Source organism: Chiroxiphia lanceolata, chromosome 13, assembly GCF_009829145.1.
Source record: "Chiroxiphia lanceolata isolate bChiLan1 chromosome 13, bChiLan1.pri, whole genome shotgun sequence".
NCBI classification, from domain to species: Eukaryota; Metazoa; Chordata; class Aves; order Passeriformes; family Pipridae; genus Chiroxiphia; species Chiroxiphia lanceolata.
Window position 1 is genome coordinate 2259431 of NC_045649.1, and position 18484 is coordinate 2277914.

Here is an 18484-nt window from a genome sequence, read left to right on the forward strand (position 1 = left end):
CGGGGTCGCGGCCATGGCGGCGGCGGCGACCGCTGCTCCCGGAGGGGACACGGAGCGGGACCAGCGGGACCAGCCGGGGCTGGAGGCGGCCGAGCGGTGAGGGGGGACCGGGGAACCGGGGAGAGGGCACCGGAGAGGGGGGCAGCCCTGCCTGCGCCAGCCCTGCCTGTCCCACCGCTCCCTGTCCCCAGCCCTGCCTGGCTGGCTCCTGCCTGTCCCAACCCTGCCTGGCTGGCTCCTGCCTGTCCCAACCCTGCCTGGCTGGCTCCTGCCTGTCCTAACCCTACCTGTCCCAGCCCCAGCCTGTCTGGCTCCTGCCTGTCCCCAGCCCCAGCCTGTCTGGCTCCTGCCTGTCCCAACCCTCCCTGTCCCCACCCCTGCCTGTCCCAACCCTGACCTGTCCCAACCCTGCTAGTCTCATCCCTATTGTCCCCAGCCGCTGCCTGTCTGGCTCCTGCCTGTCCCAGCCCTGCCTATCACCGATCCTTCTCCCCTTGACAGTTCAGAGACTTATGGTTAATACCTGGTCAAAGAAAAATAATTATTGGGGGAATAATAAACAGTAAGGGAAGAGGTAGAAATACAGGTCCTGAACCATGTGGGAGACTCACAGGAGGCCGGACACACTCCAGAGCTGCTGGTGTCCTCCCTCCACTGCCCAAGAGGGATGCAGCAGAACCTGTGTTCCCTCAGCAGTGGCTTCCTCAGCACAGTGCCCTCAGGATGTGTCCTTGCGGAGAAGTGGTGGGATTTGGGCTGGATTTCAGCAATCTCCTGGGTTTGTGGCTGCGTTTGGGATGCAAAACCCTTCCCGGGATGTTGGTGCTTTGCTTATGGCTTGGTGTCTCTTCTCCTGCAGGTCTATGTTTGTACACAAGGATGTGTCTTCTACCAAAATCTACGTCCTACAGCCGTGGATCGTCAGCCTCTTGGAGAAGGATGACCAGCTGGTTGAACATGAGAATTTCCTGGCTGGGCAGGTGGTGCGGGTGGGTATTGAGAGGGACTATGACTCCCAAACCTACCCTCTTCTTCAGGTTTTTTTACCCAGTCCCGAGAGCAGCCCTGCCCACTGCTGGTACTGGTGCTGTCCTGAAGCGTGGGCTGAGCCCACTCCACCTCTGCTGCCCACCAGGACTTGCCCATAGTGAGAATCCCACCACGTGTCTGAGACCATTGTCCAAATGCTTCCTGAACTCTGGCAGGCTTGGTGCCATGACAGCTTTCCTGGGAAGCCTTTTCCAGGTCTGTAAACAAGATTTCTTTTTTCATCCTCCCCAATCTCTTGACAGGTCTTGAGTGACTTACCTGCTCCTGGCCGGCCTGGGGTCCTCCAGAGTGTTTCTCTGCAGGTCACCGATGGATCCCACTACGTCCGCGTGGTCGTTTCACCCGAAGCTCTGCAGACAGAGGAAAAGTGGGTTCCACCTTGACTCACCTGTAGCTGGGACGGCGGTTCTCCACAGCTGCTAGTGGGGCTCCTGCCTGGTCTTGTTTCAGGTTGTGTTAAGCTAAAGCAATCTCAGGGTGGGAAGTCGGTGTGAAAGAGCTGCTAAGAGAAGCAAGCTGGAATGCTGTGCTCTGGTCTTGGCTGGCTGGGATGGGCAGGAGGCTGTGGCAGAAGTTGTGATACCATTAGGAAGGACTGAAAAGCCCACGGGTTTTGTGAAAGGAGCCAGAGCATTACCCGTGGGCTGCTCCTTCAGTGCTTTCCTCTGTTTCCCCATTTGGACACCCTTAAACTGGTGGGGTGCAGGTAGCAGAGCCAAGGATAAGCAGCAGGAAGAAGCTACTCTTAGGCAGGAATTATTAAGGAATAAGGAGCCCCTGCTGCTCATGCCTAGATATGTTCCAGCATGCCCTGGTGTGGTTGGCAGAGCTGTTGGGGGAGCCCCACTGTGTGTCTGGGGGGGGGGTCCAGCTCCATTCTTCATCTTTCCAAGGTGTTTCTGCTCCTTTTCCAGTGCCTTCATGCACCTCAAGCTTGCCGGCCTCACCTGCAGAATTGTCGTCCTGCAGAAGTACAGAGTGTGTTTTCAGGAGGAGGCCAGGCTGGTAAGTGCTCTGAGGAGCAGAGGCAGCCTGTTCCTTTACCTTGCTGTGCCTGCACACTTGCCTGCTTCCAGCTGCTGCCAGGAGCTGAACGCAGATGATGGGTGAAGATGATGGGCAGATGATGGGTGGGTGGCCTTTCATCTTCATCTGCAGGTCTTGGGAGGTGTGTGGCAGCTGGCCTGGGCTCTGGGGTGGGGATGAGCCCTGCCTGGGGATGGGGTGTATCTCCCCTGGGGCAGCCTGGCTGTCACTGTTGGGCAGCTGCAGAAGACCTGTGTGGGCTGGTGGCAGAGCTGCCTGCTGTCCCCTCAGGGGTTCAGAGGTGTCTCCACAGCCTCCCCTGGGCTGGCTGAGGAGCCATCAGCTGACACAGGAGGGTATAAACCCCCCATTTAAGGGGGGTTGTCCTGTGTGAGGGACCCTCACTTAGGCCGGGGGGTTGGTGGCAGAGCTGGGGTGGGTGTGTGGGTGCTGGCTGGCCCTGGGGGAGGCGGGGGCAGAGGTGGGACTGCAGAGGTGCCTTGCAGGGTCTCTTCTCCCCGCAGGAGGACTGCGAGCTCTACCTCAAGGCCCAGCGGTTCATCGTGCTGCCCATCCAGAGGCAGAAGATAGAATCATCCGATGGGTAAGGCCTGTGGGGTGGGTGGGTGGGGGGCTCTGCTCAGGGAACCTGCCTCATCTTCCCAGAGCAACACTGACTCCAGGGTCCTGGTGTGACCTGGTTGTGGTGGGGACCTTTTGAAAGAGGGATTGTCTCCGTGGCAAGGGAGATGGAAAATGGGGATTTGGAGAGAATCAGTAACTGGCTTTTCTCTTGCTGCAGGAACCAGGAGCCTTCTGTGGTGAAGAAGATAAAGGAGCTGTGGCTGTAAGTGTGGGGCTGAGAGGTGTATCTAGACACCCTGATGAGAGCATACAGGCTTGGGCTTGGGTTTAGGGCAAGCTGGCAAGGGCCGGTACGTGTGGTGGCAGCTCCTGATTCACCTGTGACTCCCTGCCCCAAATTGTGACAGAGCTGAAAAATGAGACCCTGGTGACACAGAGGGCTCTTCATCCCCAGCTTCTTCCTCTGAGCTGGGAGGAAACACCCATGGGGAGCTTGTTCCTGCCAGTGGTGGGCAGCACAGCTGGGTGGGTGAGCCCTGCACAGCTCATTCCTCCCTCTACCCTTGGAGACCCAACTCTGGAGATACTTGGGGCCCTCCATCAGTCCATCTCCAGGAGTGAGGCTCCATGATGTCTATCCCTGGGATCCCAGCACCCAGTGGGGGATCCCCAACTTTCACAAGCCTCTTCTGCCAAGCCAGGGTGCTTGATCTATGACCGAGAGCTGCATGTGACCCATCCCTAACCTGGCTTTGTCTTCTCCTTGGTCATTACAGGAGGAATCCTGCTGTGAAGAATGCTCCCAGCTCAGGTAAAGAGTTGTGGGGGACACACAATGCTCCAGCTACCTGGTAGAGTCACTGGGTTTCCTCAGCTTGGTGTATGTTAGGCAGAGGTAGCACAAGTATGGCCAGATCTCACAAGGATATGTTGCTAAACCCAAAGCAGGATGAGACAGTGCTGATAGCTGAAGCAGTATGGGACATGGCATGCTGTGCTCATGCTGCTGGCCCAGGAAGTGTGGAGAAAGGAAAGAGAGTTTCTAGAAGCAAAGGAAGTGCAGAATTTTGGATATTTCCACAGATTTCAGTGCACACGACAGTCATGCAGCAGAGTAAAAGTGTTTGCAAGTGGAGATTGCCAGAGTTCAGCTGTCTTCTCCACACGTGTCTGTGTGTTTTTGCTTCAGACCCCTCCATCTCTCAGCTGATCGATGCCATAGGACAGAACCAGCTGGAGATTTTGAAGGAAAATGCTGAGGAATGCTTGGATTTACAGATGCCCAAGGAGAAGCCGGTGACGGTGACGGACGAGGTTCCTGTCACCGAGTGGGAGGCAGAGCGCAAGACAGAGGTCAGTCTGGCTTCTGGGAGCAGCTGAGACGGGGCTGTGACAGCTCATGGTGCTCTGGTGGGGTGGGAGAAGGAAGGGGAAGGGTGGTGGGCAGAGCTGGAGGTTGGCTGGAGTGGGAGATGGTGTTCGGCTGGCAGGTACAGGTGAGCTCCTGCACCCAGAGAGGGAAAACCACATAACATGTCTCATTTCAGCAGGTTCAGGATGTTTTCATGGTCCCAGTCAACACCCTGGTGATCCCTCCTGAGGAGGAGGAAGTTGCTTGTGATTCTTCCAAGACAGGTCAGTGCAGTGTCTGCATCTGCAGGGTACCCAGGTGGGCAGTGCAGCACCCGGCCATACAAAATGAGGGGCTTCCTGGACTAGGGAGGACAGTTCCTTTACTCTGGCTGTGCCACGTGCTGGGATGCAACCAACAGTGCCCCTTTCATTGCAGATACAAACAAAACAACTTCTGGGAAGAGTAGTGATGACAGGACAGTGTCAGGGGACCCAAGTGCTGTATCTCAAGCCAGCCGTGAGTAGCGGGTCCTCCAGATCCCAGAATGGTTTGTGTTGGAAGGGATGTTAAAGACTGTCTAGTTCCAATCCCCTGCCATGGGTAGGGACACTAGACCAGATTGCTCCAGACCCTATCCAACCTGATCTTGAACACTTCCAGGGATGGGGCAGCCACAGCTTCTCTGGGCAGCCTATGCCAGGGCCTCCCCACCCTCACAGGGTGATATCTAATTCTTCTTGATATCTAATCTATCTTCTTGATATCTATTCTTCTTGATACCTAATCTAACCCTGCCCTCTGTCAGTTTGAAGCCATTCCCTCTTGTCCTGTAAATCCATGCCCTTGTCAGAAGTTCTCCATCCCTCTTGGAGCATCTTTAGGTACTGGAAGGTGCTCTGAATTCTGCCTGTAGCCTTCTATACTCTAGGCTGAATAACTCCAACTTTCCTAGCCTGTCTTCATAGCAGAGGTGCTCCAACCCTTGGATCATCCTCGTGGCCTCCTCTGGACTTGCTCCAGATCCCATCCAGCCTCTTATTAGTTTCCTATGCAGTTGGCTCAACCCGTCTCCTTGGACTGAGCAGAGGAGGTACCAGCATGGCCAGATCTTTGAGCAGGCAGGGAGTGGTTCTGTTCCTGCAGCCTCCTGAAGCAGAGCATCTTTGGTTCATTATGCTGGGAACACAAGTCATTTTGTCCCTTTGATGCCAGCACAGAGCCCGAGTCTCCTGCCCACGTGTAGGCTCCTTATTGACTCTGGTTCAGCACCAGGATGGGTTTGTGTCACCTCACTGAGCTTGGTGTCACAAAGCTTTGCTGCACAAGTACCTGCAGAAGCTCCGTGTAGAGGAGGAGGTGAAGGGAGATGCTGTCCTGGATAGTGCAGGGTGTAGGAGAAGGTCTTCCTCCCACTGCCTGCTCTTTGGGCAGTGTCTGCCTTTCCACTGCCTACTGGCTGGGGTCTTGGAATACACCCCATTTTGGGCTGGAAAGGGTTTCAGAACTCCTCTCGAGAGCTCTCTCTGTCTGAGACATTGTGCACAGGGTTGGAAGGGGGCAGCTACTTTCTTTGCCAGAATCAACCCTCCAGCCTCTTCCTTGCAGATGCTGAGTCACTGGCCTTGTCTGATAGCTTGGAGGGATCCCTGGACAACCCCTGGAACAGGGTCCCCTCATTGTCTTTGACCCCGAGCTCTTCAGATGGTGAGTCCCCATGTCCCAGGGCATCCAGCCTGCCTTGCTGGCAGGAGACAACTCCTCTCTTCTCATTGGGTGTAGCTCATCCTTGATGCTGGCTTGATTTTCCCTGGGCAAAAATTAGTGCTTGATCTGCAACCAAGAGCTGCATGTGCCCCAGCTCTAACCTGGCTTTGTTCCCATTGCCTTGTGCCTGCATCATTCCAGCTCTGACACTCCAGCCCACACTGACATGCCGGGGCAGGTCCCACCACCAGCCCCCTGCCCAAACTGATGATGTGTTTCCTCTTACCAGAGAAGACCTTTCAATCTGACGCTTCCCTGAAGAGCCAGAAGGATGTGTCTGCTGACAGCAACACCCCCGACCTGCTAGAACTGTGTAACCAGGACTCTCCCAAGAGACTGCCACAGGGAGAGCCAGTACAGACTTTCTCTCCCTCCTTGCTCTGCTCCTATCGCAATCCCAGTCCAGTGAAGACCAGCACCAGCCAGGCAGCATCAGCTTTGGGGGCAGCCTGTGGTGCCCCCTGTGCTGCTCAAGGCCCGCAGGGATCAAGGGGCTCTCAGGCCACCCTGCCAACTCTTTCTCCAGATTTCCCTGTCTTGCCCAGCACCAGCTTGCAATCCATGCCCGACAGGATGCCTCACGGGGAGCAGGCGTGCTCCAGTGGCACAGCTTTCCCTCCAGGTGCCTTGAAGCCTTGTCCAGCTCCTGGCAGGACACGGAACCGAGCTGCTGCAGGTGCCAAGAGGAAGCTGATGGTGGGAGATGATGAGGCACTGCTGGCCCCCGGCGGGCAGCAGCATCCCCAGGGCACCCCAAGGGGCAGGGGGACAGGCACAGGCAGGAGATCAGAGCTCATGAGCCCACGGGGTGCAAAGAAGAGCAGAAAGGAGACAGGGCTGCAACATGGAAAGGAGCTTGAGGAGGAAGAGAAGGAGGAGGAGGAGGAAGAAGAGCAAGCGTCATCCTCTGCGAGCGGCCTCAGCTCCAGGCCGGAGCAGCGCAGAACTCTGGAGCCGGTAGATATGAAGCAGCTGGTGGGGTCCTTGGGGCCTGGGGGGTCTCTGGGGAGGTTCTCTGTGCCCACACCCCTCACGTCCATTCCCAGCATCTTTCCTCACCGTCCCGTGGGGATGGGAAGTTGAAAAGTAGGTGTCAGTGTAGATGGTGGAGGATCTGGGAACACCCTGGGATTTGTAATCACTTAGGCTGGAAAAGACCTTGTGAGACTGAGAGTAACTGTTCCCTCAGCACTGCCACACCTACCACTGAACCGTGGCCTCAAGTGCCACATCCACATGCCTTTAAATCCCTCCAGGGATGGTGAAGATGTGGTTGAGCACGAGCTGTGTGGGAACTATCAATTTCTGCAGCATCTTCCAAGATATCTGGGTAAAATAAGATCAAAAGAGCAGGAAACAATTGAGGGAGAGACTGCAGAGTTTTCCTAGGGGTATTGGGCTCTCAGGGCTGTGCGTCTGGTGCAGACCCATCTCACCCTCCCCTTTGCTTTTGCAGTACGTGAGGAAACCAGCCCAGTACAAATATGAGGCACCAAGCCCTGAGCTCTGCCAGCAGATACAGTCTATCAGGTCAGTGCAGCCATGGAATTGTGTGGCTGTCCCTTGTCCCTGCTGTGGGATGTGAGCATCACTGCTTGCATCCCTACAGCAACTTCCCAACCTCTGCCTTACCCCTCGTCTCCAGCTGCCCCCGTGCCGTGTCTGCAGCCGGGTTCCCTCTCACCTCAGCTCCTCCTGTCTGTTTTCACAGGATCTCCAAGGCAATGCTGAAGTGGGCGTGCTGGATACTGACAGAGGAGGAGGAGGAGGATTCCTGAGCCTAGCCCATTCTTCATTCCGTCCTTCTTTCACCGTATCCTCCAAAACACTGGGAAGAGCAGTTGGGGGGGGATGTGGGGACACCAGGACCCCTGTGCCCAAGAGGACCACTGAGTGGGCTGACCTGGCTGCAAAGACCCTGGCCGAGGGATGCTGGGATATGACCTGTTGAAAGCCAGCACCCTCAGTGCCAAGAGGGGGAAAAAAGCATCCATGCAGGAATGCCTGTGTGTGAGCTGGCATCCCTCTCCCACCTTGCCATCCTTTCCAAATGCCTTGGCATCTGGGGACAAGGAGTGACCCAGTGCCACTGTAGCAGCAAGGGCCGAGGCCTGACAACCTGATCCCCTCTCCGAAGGTGCCCCAGGAGTTTGGATGTTTTATTGATTAGTTTTGGTAGGGTCCTGCACCGTTTGTTACAAAAAATATCCCGCAGGGTTATGCTGTAGAAATTAAAAATAAAAATTGTATATTTTTTAAATACACAGCTCTTGTATTAAAAAAAAAAAAAAAAAAAAAAACCAAAACCAAAACAAGCATCTTGCTTTGTCGTAAACATCTGTGTGTAAGGAATGCGTTTGGTCCGGAGCGAAGGGCAACACAGGAGAAAGCCACTGTCGGGGTGTCGGGATCGCGCTGGTGCCGTCGGGGATCTGCGGGGCTGGAGCTGCGTGCTGGAATGCTGGGGGTCGTGGTCCCGCCGATGGAAGCCTGCGTCTTGCGGGGGCTGGAGAGAGCGGCACCCCCTGGGGCGAGGAGCTGGAGTGGTGAAAGCGCCTTGGGAACACTTCCTAAAAATAGCTGGCTGCCGAAAAATCACCGGCTCTCCCCCCTGCAGCCCACAGCGGCAGTGGGCACCGTGACACCGCTCGATGCGTCCTGCAGGCTCTGGCACGGTCCCTGGGCATCCTGGGCGATGCTGGTGGCCTGGCTTGTCCCCGTGGCACAAGTTGGGCGATGCCGTCGTTGGCACATCCACGCCAGCCTGGTGCCCCGTCTCTCCGCACCCCAGCTGCCAAGCACCCCGGCACCGTGCACTTGCTTGCAGGGTTTTATTGGGAACAGTGTGGTGACATGCAGGGGCTTCACTGTCCCAGGGCCGGCTCCTCCCGGCCCGGCACCGGGCGTCTTTGGTCTACGGCAGCTGAGTCTTGTGCATTCCCAACAGTTTGTGCCAGGGTTTGCGGACGCTCGCCGTCAGTGCCTGTGCCAGCCTGCGGCTCCTCCAGCCCGGCACGGGGCCAGTCCTGCGGCGTGGCACCTGGAGAGGTCACAGCTGTGAGCATGGCGGGACCCTCTGTACCCCAGCACCTGCTTCAGCATCGTGTCTCACCTTCGGCATCCAAGGACGGTCCTGGCTCACCCTGCATCTCTGAGAGGGACTCGTGCTTGGTCCTGTGCCTGAGCACAGGCGACCGCCGCAGGCGCAGGGGAACGGTGCCCACTGGGGAAACACAACCCAGCCCCATGTTGCAGTGGGGTGCAGCAGTTCTGGCTCCTGCTAGAACTGATCTCATTGCCAAGTTCCCCTTGGGCGCTTCCCAGTGTGGTCGTGCCATTGTCTATCACCCTGGCACCACAGGCTGCCACCCATCAGCCGGGACTGGGAGCACCACCACCCACACGGAATGCCACCACCCACCTCTGCTGGCGTTGGATGCAAGGGGGGTTTTGAGGTCCCACTACAGCCCCAACTTACTTCCCAGCTCTGCCGGGCACTCAGGCTCCCTGAGCTGCTCCTCATGGACGGACAGAGCTCGGCGGCCGGTCCCCCGTGGCGCTGCCAGCCGTGCCATCAGCCGGTTGTCTGGAAAAGTGGGGAGATGCCATTGTGGAGGAGCCTGCAGCACCCCAGCTTCCTCACAGCCCCCATCAGCACCCAGCGCTGATTGCTTGGCTCCCCACTGCCCTCGCTTCCCAAGGGCTCCAAGAACAGGCCAGCAGTGGGATGGGGACACCCATGGGCAGCTCATGCATCCCTACCTTCGGTGTCGGGTGGTGCGGGTGGTGCGGGCAGGGGGCTGCCAGCACCCACCTCCCCACCATGGCTGACCCTCCGCGGCAGCGCCGCCGGCATGTTCCTGCCCAGCCGTGGGAGGCTGCTGCTCCAGCCCTCCCGGCTCCCGGGCTCCAGCAGCCCGCTGGGCTCAGACAGGATGAAGGAGCGCCGGGGCTGGTCGGAGCTGGTGCCCAGTGGCTCAGCAGGCAGCTGCCTCCCCAGGGCTTTCCAGGCTGGCCGGGGCTCGGCGCTGGGCTCCATCACAGCAGCCGGGCTGCGGAAGGGTGCGTCTGTGGGGCAGGCAGGAGGGAGCTGTGAGTGTCCAGAAGCGTAGGCTGGTGCTGGGAACCAGCCTGCAGCCAGCCCAGGGGCTGGGCAATGGGCTGGGTGTCCATCCACCATCACCAGGGATAGGCACCCATGGGTGCAGGGCACTCTCTGGAGGGTGGGACCCTGCCCAGGTGTCTGTGCCCACCAGACCCTCTTGGCTCCAATCCCCATGCTTGGTGCTAGGAGAGACCCCCTTGGCACCCACTGGTAACCCACCTGTGGACACAGAGTGTGTGCGGGCCTTCAGAGATGGGGGGGAGTCCGCAGAGCTGTCCACGATATCCCCTGCAAGCACAAGCCACCAGCCAGTATCAGTGAGCTGGGGCCTGCCCTATGCCACCAGCACCCAGCAAGGGCAGGATGTAGTGGGACCCGCAGCTGGGAGCCCAAGAGGGCCAGCCCATGCCCACCCATGGGTGCCCAGCTGGGTGGGGGTCAGGGTGGGGAGGGCGCAGCCTCTCACCGTCTGAGCCGGCTTTCTTGATCTCGCTGTCTTTGTTCTGCAAGGGGAAAGAAACCTTGTAAGGGGGATGTCAGGGTGGCAGCACCCGCAGGGATGATGGCTGGCAGAGGGCAGGGTGCTGCCAGGCTCTGGGGTGGCTGCAAGGGGTGGGCGCATGCCAGAGAAGGAGGGACAGACAAACAGACACCACACAGCACGTAGGAACCCACATATCAGTCCCCTTGCAGAGGGTTAGGTGACAGGGCAGAGGCCATGAGCAGTGGCAGCACAGGGATGCCACCCCCCTCATCCCATGGACCACCATCTCCACCCACCCTGGGGGTGCAGGATCCATCCTGAAAATGGAGCCACTCCCCACCTGCAGCTTCTTGCTCTCAGCAGCCGGGCCCTTGGTGACGCCGATGCGGTGGAGCATGACCTGCACACGCTGCTCGAAGGAGCTGGACAGCTCCCCCTCGCTCTTCTCCAGGTGCCTCTTCTGCAGGAGAGACACAGCCCTGCCAGGGACACGGACCCGCCACAGCACCTACAGCACCCACCTGCCTGCCTGAGGAGCACCCAGGTCCCCAACCCCAAGTGTGCCACCGGGAGATGGTGACACGGACGTGACCCAGTGGGGACATCCCCAGCCATTGCTCCAGTGTCCCTGCATTCCCTGGTGACCCCATCACCAGCATCCATGGGTGGGAGCAGCACACACTGGGAGAGCCAACCAGCAATGGTGACTCAGTGACCATGACAGTGCTTACCTTGTCATGCCTGACCCCCAGTGCATCCTCGTCCTCCCCGGACAGCAAGATGAGTGACTGGGATTTGCCCTCCCGAGAGTACTTGGGCCGGATCCTTCGGGCAGAGTCGGGGGTCTGGCAGTGCTCAGGCTCTCCCTGGGGCTCAGCAGCGAGTCCCCCCTCCTCTGATTTACTCAGTGGCTTCCCCGCCTCGCCCGCCTTGCTGGGGGCTCGCAAAATGTCACTGAGCATTGAGCGCCTGCTCCTGGGGGCAGCGGGACCACCCTCGGGCTCCTTCTCACACCTTGAGCCCCGGCTGGATTTGGGTTTCTTGAAGGCAAAAAAATTCCCAATTTTCTTCTTGAGGGTGCGGGAGCCGGAGGGAGCCAGAGGGGCTGATCCTGGGCAGGTCTCTGGAGCCGCAGGGCTGGGAAGAGATGAAGCATTGGAAAAGGTGAGCTCCAGGCTGCTGAGGGACAAGGGATCAGCTTTTTCCCCCCACCCACCTCAATGAGATGGATCCAGAGACCCTGGACACCCCACCTGAGATGACAGTATCCTGCCAAGGGCACCCATTCCCAGTGAGAGCTCCCATGGGTGCTGCCTCATGGCCTCCCCAGTGCAGGACAGACCCCAGGGCCACATCCTGCACCCCCTGGCTGCTATCCCAGTCCTCCCCCTGCAGCCTTGCCCTGGGCAATGCCCCCGGGTGTGCTGCTTTCCCCAGCATCCCTTTGGCACTGGGACCAGCAGCATTTGCAGGGGTGGCTGCTGAAATCCCAGGGATGGGTGTGTGCCAGGGTGCTGGGCAGGTGAGGGGCCCTGGGATCCCCCCAGGCTTACGGCAGTGCTTCTGTGATAAGCCTCTTGGCAAAGAAGTCCTCCAGCCCCTCGTCCACACGGGTGATGCTCCTGTCCTCGCTGTTCTCACAGGCCACGGGCTGTACCTGTGAGTAACCACGGCTGTAAGCCCAGCGTGGGGCAAAGGTTCCCCCAGGCACAGAGAGGTGTCACCCGTGCCTGCGCACAAACAAGTGGGTGCCCGCACAGGACAGGTGCTGGCACTCTCCATCTCGTACCCAGCACGAAAGCCAGACTACAGTGTTATCAGCTGCATCCCAGCTCTAATCCTGCTGCATCCCTTGAGCATTGGGAGGCTCCAGCCAGTCCCGGGCTCCTGCCAGCCCCCCACCCCCCTGGGTGCCACATGTGGGGCTCCCCAGCACAGTGGCTGGGTATGGCACCTATACTTGCTCAGACACACTTCTGTTACACCCAGGTCAGGTGGTTCTGACCCTCCTGGTTGACACACAATGGCAAATCCTGCCAAAGCCCTCCTAGAGCTGGGCCAGGCCTCTGACCCTGCAGGCTCTGTGGGAGAAGCCTTTGGCAGAGATGCTTCCTCCATTTGAGCTCCAAGGAGGGGACCCCACGCTGCTGGTGGGTGATGGAGCAGGTGACCTGCAGGGGCCCCACATCTGTATCCTTCAGATGCTTCAACTCCAGCCTTGGAGCGTCACCACAGCCTGCATGAAGGCCACTCAGTCCATCCCCATGGTCAAATGGTCCATGCCATGGCCAAGCCTTCCTCCATGGCACCTTCCTCTCCCTGGCATGTGGCACCACATCAGTGGCTTCCTATCGATGAGAGGGAGGCGCTTCCCCACCGGTGACATTTCAATCCATAACGACTTTTCATTATGGCTGGATTGATGCCGTTCAGGAGCCGTTCCAGCCATCTGAGATCTGCTCTCCCTGTCACATCACATCCATCAAAGCCCGTCCTTGCTCAAGCCTTGGCCCACCCTGGGTGCCAGGCGTGCCTGTCCCACTAAAGGGTGATGGTCTCCCGGCCCTGCCTGGCCCTGCCAGCCTCCAGCACCCACCCTGCCTGTGGGACACAGCTCCTGCTTCTCCTCCAGCCCCGCGCCAGCGCTGATCCCACTGCGATCCAAGGGCAAGCATCACTGGCCATGCAAGCTGGGGCTTTCCAGCAGGTGAAAGGATCCAGCTGCATCACGGTGGCATGGGGACAAGGTGATGCCAGCAGGATCCAGCCCCAGGGACAGCAACGGAGCTGGACTTACCACCGACTGCACCCAAAAGTTACTTTTCCTTCAGGAAAGGGGGTGCAAAGGCAGGATCCCCATCCACTCGCCTGTTGGATGGGGGGCAAAGAAAAACCCACCCCTCCACAGCTGGCAGAGCCCCACCAGCATCACTGGGAGCCGTGGCGGCCACCGGTGCTTCAGGGACGATGGGTTTTGGATGAGGGGGAGCAAACTGAGGAGGAGGGAGGCAGCCGGAGCCATTGCCGAACGCATCGCCGGCCCTCTGCGCCCAAACTCTGCGGGTTTTTTCACTCCTCCCTGCCTCCTTGCCGGCTCCCACTGCTTAGCAGGAAAGGGGATGGATGATCCCCCTCGCCCCCCCAGCCCCCTTGCCCATCCTTTGGGGCAGCCCCCCTCCGAGGAGGAGGCTCCGGCAGCAGCTGAAATGCAGGATAATAAACCCACCGCGCCTCCTCGCATCTCATTTTCCTGCCTTGCAACAAATACTGACCGCAATAATTCACCCAAGCGGGAAAAAACCGGGAAAACCACACCAAATACACACCACCACCCCCCTTGCCAGCCGCGCCCCCCCCCTTACATTGGGCTTGCTGGGCGGCTGCTTGTGCCGGCGGTTGGGCCGGGGCCTGGCTTTGGTGCAATGCTCCAGCTTCTCGCCGGCGGTCGGCAGGTCCATAAGGAATCCGGTGGCGGTGGCAGGCTGCGTGGCGGGGAGCGAGCCGCTCGCAGGCTCAGCATCCTTTGTGGAGGCAGGGCGTGCCGGCGGCGCGGCGGGGCTGAGTGACGGCGGCGCCCGGTGAGCTCGGAGCCCGCTGGCGTCTCGACCCGCCGCCGGCTCCAGCTCCGACACACCTACGAGAGGCGAGAGGGTCCTTGTTGACGCCCGGCCTCGGCAGGCCTCCCCATCATCATCATCATCATCATCACCGACGCCGTCACCTTCGCCCACGCGCGGAGGGTCAGCGGGGCGCTGGCTCCGCCGCGGGGAGGGGAGCGTGGCCGTGCCCGCCGGGAGCGCGCGTGGCGGCTTTGCGGCGCAGCCCGGGATGGATCCTGCCACCGTCGCTGGAGGTTTGCGGGGGGGGGATGCGGGGAGATGCTCAGGCAGGGACGGAGCGGAGCCCCGCAGCCGAAACCTGCGGCAGGCAGCAGTGGTACGGAACGAGCTCTGCCAGCGCTGGCCCGACGAGCAGCACCCACAAACACACCCGTTTTACCCTGCAGGCAGCTCCTCACCACCACCACTCCCCCCCCGTATTCCCTAGTTGGGGGTCAGGATGCTGTGGGGCTCAGGGACACAAGGAGTCACCTGGGGACACGGGGGTGCTGGGCAGTGGAGTCTGGCACAAGCTCTGCTTTAGCCAAGGCACTGAAAAGCAGAAGTTGCCCATAAGCTGCTCATTGCCTGTGCCTGTGCCCCTCCTGTGCCCTCCTCCCCTTCCGAGGCACGCAGGGCTCTAGGGACAACACCAGCAGCAAGGAGAACCCGTGGACAATGTCTTCTCCCCAGGTTTGTTGGGTGAGTGATGCCCATGCCCAGGGTAGTCCCTGGGATGGCTGTGGGAGATGCCATGGCTTCCACAGGCACGGACAAACCTCCCACCCCTGCCTGGCTACGTGAGGAGAGAGCTCAGGGCATTTACCCCACCACCCAAGGGCACTGAGCCAGCTGACCTCCCCAAACCAGCACAAGAGCAAGGTCAGGGTGAGTTTTCCCCACAGACCCCCACCACAGCACTGGGAGAGGCTCTCCAAAGGGTCCAGCTCCTGCTGCCCACAGCCTGTGGCACCACCATGGAGGGCTCTGCCCACCAGCCCCCCAAACAGCTGCTGCGAGCCCCCCGCCCCTGCCGTGCCCCAGCTGAGCTGCAGCAGGGGAGCAGTTCCACGGTGACCTTACTTCTCACACTTGGCGTGGGCCGAATGCTCCTGAAGTGCTTGTTTTTCCTCCGCAGGGCCATCTTGTACTGCAGGGAGACAGGGATGGTGGCGGCTTCCGTGTGGGCAAGCTGGCTGTGCTGAGTGGCATCCTGTGGCAGCTGGAGCCAGCCAGGTTTTGCCAGGTGATGGGTGCAATCCCCCCATCACCCCCAGACCCACAGCACTGCACCCCCTGATCTTGTCCCAGCTCCAAAACCCCCCATGACGCTGGATTGAATACTTCCCCATCCAGGACCCTGCAGCACACTGGATCCCAGAGCAACAACAGCGGGAGAGGGTGCAAACAGACAGGACCAGCTGGGCCACCACAAGGACAAACTCCCAGTGCCAGCAGCATGGCCTGGCAGGCTAATGGTCCCATTTCCCAGCACTAATTGCCTTAGCACTGCCCTGGGGGGGTGCCGGGGGGTGCATGCACCCAGAGAGGCTCCGGCGCTAAGCCCGGCATCATCCGGTAAGGCGGATAAAAGGTGGTTATAGCGTGGGCATCACGCGGCAGCACTGGGTTTGGACCCTACCTCCTCTGCGGCGAGGTCCAGAGGATTCTTGCCCCTCGCCAGCGCGGTGGCATCGTCCTCAGCCGACTCCGGCAGCAGCACCAGGAGGTCGAGCCCCTGCTTGGAGAGGCTCTCTGCCTAAAACCATTAGGAAGCGCTTAAATTATCCCAGGGGCTGAAGCGCGCCCGGCTGCCCTGTGTGCTCCGTGCTGCTCCGCTCCCTACCCACGGCTGGGATTTGTGAGCGGATTTAGGCCTGATTAGCCGGCTGCCAGCCCCAGCACAGCTGCCCCGCGCCTGCCCCAGTGCACGAGTGATCAGCACCCGGCTTCACCCCAGCACTCCCCACCACACCACACGGCAGCAGCTCCAGGACTTTGCTCAGGGTGTTAATGTTGCTGTGACCACACCAGGAGAGGATTACCTGGCAGGAAAACCAGCCTGGGTGGAAATTGTCCCGCTTCTCAGACTGCAGATCTGTGCTGATAGTGTTGGCTGGTGCCCGGGCAATGCTGGGGTACCCCTATCCCACATCCCAGTGCCACATCCCTATTCCCTGGCACTCACCAGTTTGCACTGGGCGATGGTCAGGTCTCCCAGCACAGCATCCACGATGCAGTCGGCCGCAGCGGCTGTGATGGACAGCTTGATTTCACTGGGAGCAGAAAGAGTGGTGTCAGGGCCAGCACCCACCCCCCTGCAAGCCATGGAGCCAGCCCCCCCCGGGGAAAGCCTGCTGAGGAGATGGATGCTTGGCTGTGGCACCCAGGATATGCCCTGCGCTGTGGCTCACTGGGTTTGTGCTGCCAGAGCAGGAATGGCAACAGGTGCTGGCTGGGATGGAGGATGCCAAGTGCATTCCCACATTGATGGTTTGGGCTCCCCTCTGCCAGCCACAGGGGTGTGCCTGCAGGTACATCATCCCATGGAACCCCCCAGCTTCCCAGGGACACATCCAAACTCGACCCAAGCTGGAAGCCACGGCTGGGAAAACACAGCAACAGGACCCAGCACATCACCACCACAATGTAGGGAGAGGGGAAGTTGGTAGGGAGCCCCCAAAATCCTCCTCTGGCCCCATGAGTGAGTGACAGCTGCTGAGCCAGGAGGAAGAACGGCACATCACCCACTTCAGCTTGCTGAAGACATCGGTGACCATCTGGTCCAGGACGGCACTGAGGCTGAGGTGGTCCTGGAGGCAGATCTGCTCCGACATGGCATTGACCAGCTGATCCCTGACCCCGCTCTTCTGCACCACGTCTGGGCACAGGCTGTGTGCCGTGTCCAGCACCGCCTGCATGATCGCCTGCAGTTTGGGGGACAAGGGCAAGTTTTGGTGCCTTTCTGTCTGCATTCACGTGGTTTCCAGGAGGCACCATCCCCCTTATCCTTGGGCCAAGGCTGATGAATATTCCGTGCTGCCCATGGGTGCCCACCTGGATTTCCCAGCTGCAGGTCTGCGACGCTTCCTCTGTGAGACACTCGAGCTTGTGCTGCAGCTTGCCATTCTGGTATGGGGTGTTTCCTGCCTCATACAGGAGGGGTAGGATCTGCCATGGGAAGAGAGATGGTATGGATCATCCCACACCACCTCGTCTTTGCTTCCCATCCTTCCATGCTCAGCCAGCAGCTGTGACTGTGCCATGGAAGAGCATCACCTGCATCAGTTGGGCAGACCCAGAGACTTGGCTTTGCTGGGCCAGGGTGGGGCAACCTAGTCCCTCAGAGTCCCTGTGTCCCCCAGATGGACCCTCAACTGCTCCCCACCCCCCACTGACCCTCCCTCCCCTCCTGCACACCACTGCTCTGCTGCCTGCATCAGCAGAGATGGTTTCCCATCCCTTTCACCACCTTTCCAACAACAGCACTGTCCTCTTAAGTTCTATCTCCACCAGATTAAATACCCAGGGCAGTGCCGAGAGAGCTGGGAAAAAGAGAAGAGAGATGGTTTGAAGAGAAGTAGAGGAGGAGGAGGAAAAGGTGCAATGGGGAGAGAGAAACAGGACCAAGAGAATCAAACCAGATCTGACAGTGCCAGGAGCTGCCTATCCAGCGTGGTGGATTTCATTGTGGGCTGATGGAGCACTCTCATCACTAGGGTGGGATGAGGGTGCCCCAGGGAGGACAATCCCTCAGGGATGCAGGGAGGTTTCTCACCAGTGTGGGCATCTCTGGGTTGCAGGGCATGCCCAAAGCTGGAGCAGTCACCTCTCCAAAGGAGGGGTGTGTGAGCATGGGATGCAAAAGAGAGGGTGTACTTGTAACCTCTGCTTCCCCTGAGGGGTGCACACAACTGTGTGCCTTTGGGGCGAGGGGACTGAGAGCATTTTGCCCCTTGTTCTAGAAGGGAATTCAGAAATCCTCAGCTGTTTCCTAACGTCTGCAGACGCTCGGTGACGTGCATCTGTGGCATTGACATTCTGGCGTTCCCTGACTGCTGGTTAATGGTGTCATTAACTGATCAATGCCCCGCTTCGATCCCGAGCTGGTGCCGGGTGAGCCGAGGGGGTTTCCCACGCAGGACTCACGCTGACGGAGAGGTTGGCGTTCCTGATGGCCTCCTCCGCACAGAGGACGTCCGCCTGCACCTCCCTGCCCGGGCAGGTGCTGAGGATGTCGACGTGCCTCTGCACGCTCAGGCAGATCTCATTCACCATCTGGAGCACAGAGAGGCTGCGTCATGTGCCGGTGCCAGAGCAGCACTGCCAGTTCCCTTCCCTGCCGTGGTGCTCCCGGAGAAAAGGCTGCTCGGTGGGGGCACAGGCAGGCTACAGCCCCCCCAGAGCAACCCTGCCTAATAACCAGGGATGCCACATGCCAGGGACTCGCTTGCAAGAGTGCACAGATTGCTGGGAACACGCCGTATGGGGTAGTGTAGCAGCAAGTTATCTCAGCA

The 18484-nt window shown here is 59.5% G+C and overlaps 2 protein-coding genes across 7 annotated transcripts in view; one reads left to right on the forward strand and one right to left on the reverse strand.

Annotated features, from left to right (window-relative positions):
- Positions 1 to 8039, forward strand: LOC116793174. 6 transcript variants are annotated; one of them, XM_032700819.1, is made up of 14 exons: positions 11 to 96; positions 860 to 989; positions 1293 to 1417; positions 1965 to 2055; positions 2601 to 2680; positions 2879 to 2923; positions 3438 to 3472; positions 3851 to 4014; positions 4209 to 4296; positions 4451 to 4531; positions 5621 to 5719; positions 6009 to 6736; positions 7236 to 7309; positions 7491 to 8039. In XM_032700819.1, the coding sequence occupies exons 1-14, from the start codon at positions 14 to 16 to the stop codon at positions 7555 to 7557; spliced, it is 1890 nt and encodes a 629-aa protein (XP_032556710.1). In that variant the 5' UTR covers positions 11 to 13; the 3' UTR covers positions 7558 to 8039. The 6 variants fall into 6 exon arrangements, with proteins under 6 accessions (XP_032556712.1, XP_032556710.1, XP_032556711.1 ...); XM_032700820.1 differs by having other exon boundaries at positions 4212 to 4296; XM_032700821.1 differs by lacking the exon at positions 4451 to 4531 and having other exon boundaries at positions 1 to 96.
- CARMIL2 (capping protein regulator and myosin 1 linker 2) overlaps positions 7923 to 18484 on the reverse strand; it is a 23049-nt gene continuing 12487 nt past the window's right edge. The window contains exons 25-40 of the mRNA XM_032700888.1: positions 18117 to 18245; positions 17025 to 17138; positions 16719 to 16894; positions 16156 to 16243; positions 15610 to 15726; positions 15051 to 15117; positions 13731 to 14002; positions 11922 to 12025; positions 11100 to 11505; positions 10709 to 10828; positions 10351 to 10387; positions 10104 to 10172; positions 9542 to 9847; positions 9258 to 9365; positions 8892 to 9002; positions 7923 to 8819 (exon numbers count right to left, since the gene is read on the reverse strand). Coding sequence (XP_032556779.1) covers positions 8644 to 8819; positions 8892 to 9002; positions 9258 to 9365; positions 9542 to 9847; positions 10104 to 10172; positions 10351 to 10387; positions 10709 to 10828; positions 11100 to 11505; positions 11922 to 12025; positions 13731 to 14002; positions 15051 to 15117; positions 15610 to 15726; positions 16156 to 16243; positions 16719 to 16894; positions 17025 to 17138; positions 18117 to 18245 — 2400 coding nt within the window. The 3' untranslated portion in view covers positions 7923 to 8643. The remainder of the gene's footprint in view (positions 8820 to 8891; positions 9003 to 9257; positions 9366 to 9541; positions 9848 to 10103; positions 10173 to 10350; positions 10388 to 10708; positions 10829 to 11099; positions 11506 to 11921; positions 12026 to 13730; positions 14003 to 15050; positions 15118 to 15609; positions 15727 to 16155; positions 16244 to 16718; positions 16895 to 17024; positions 17139 to 18116; positions 18246 to 18484) is intronic.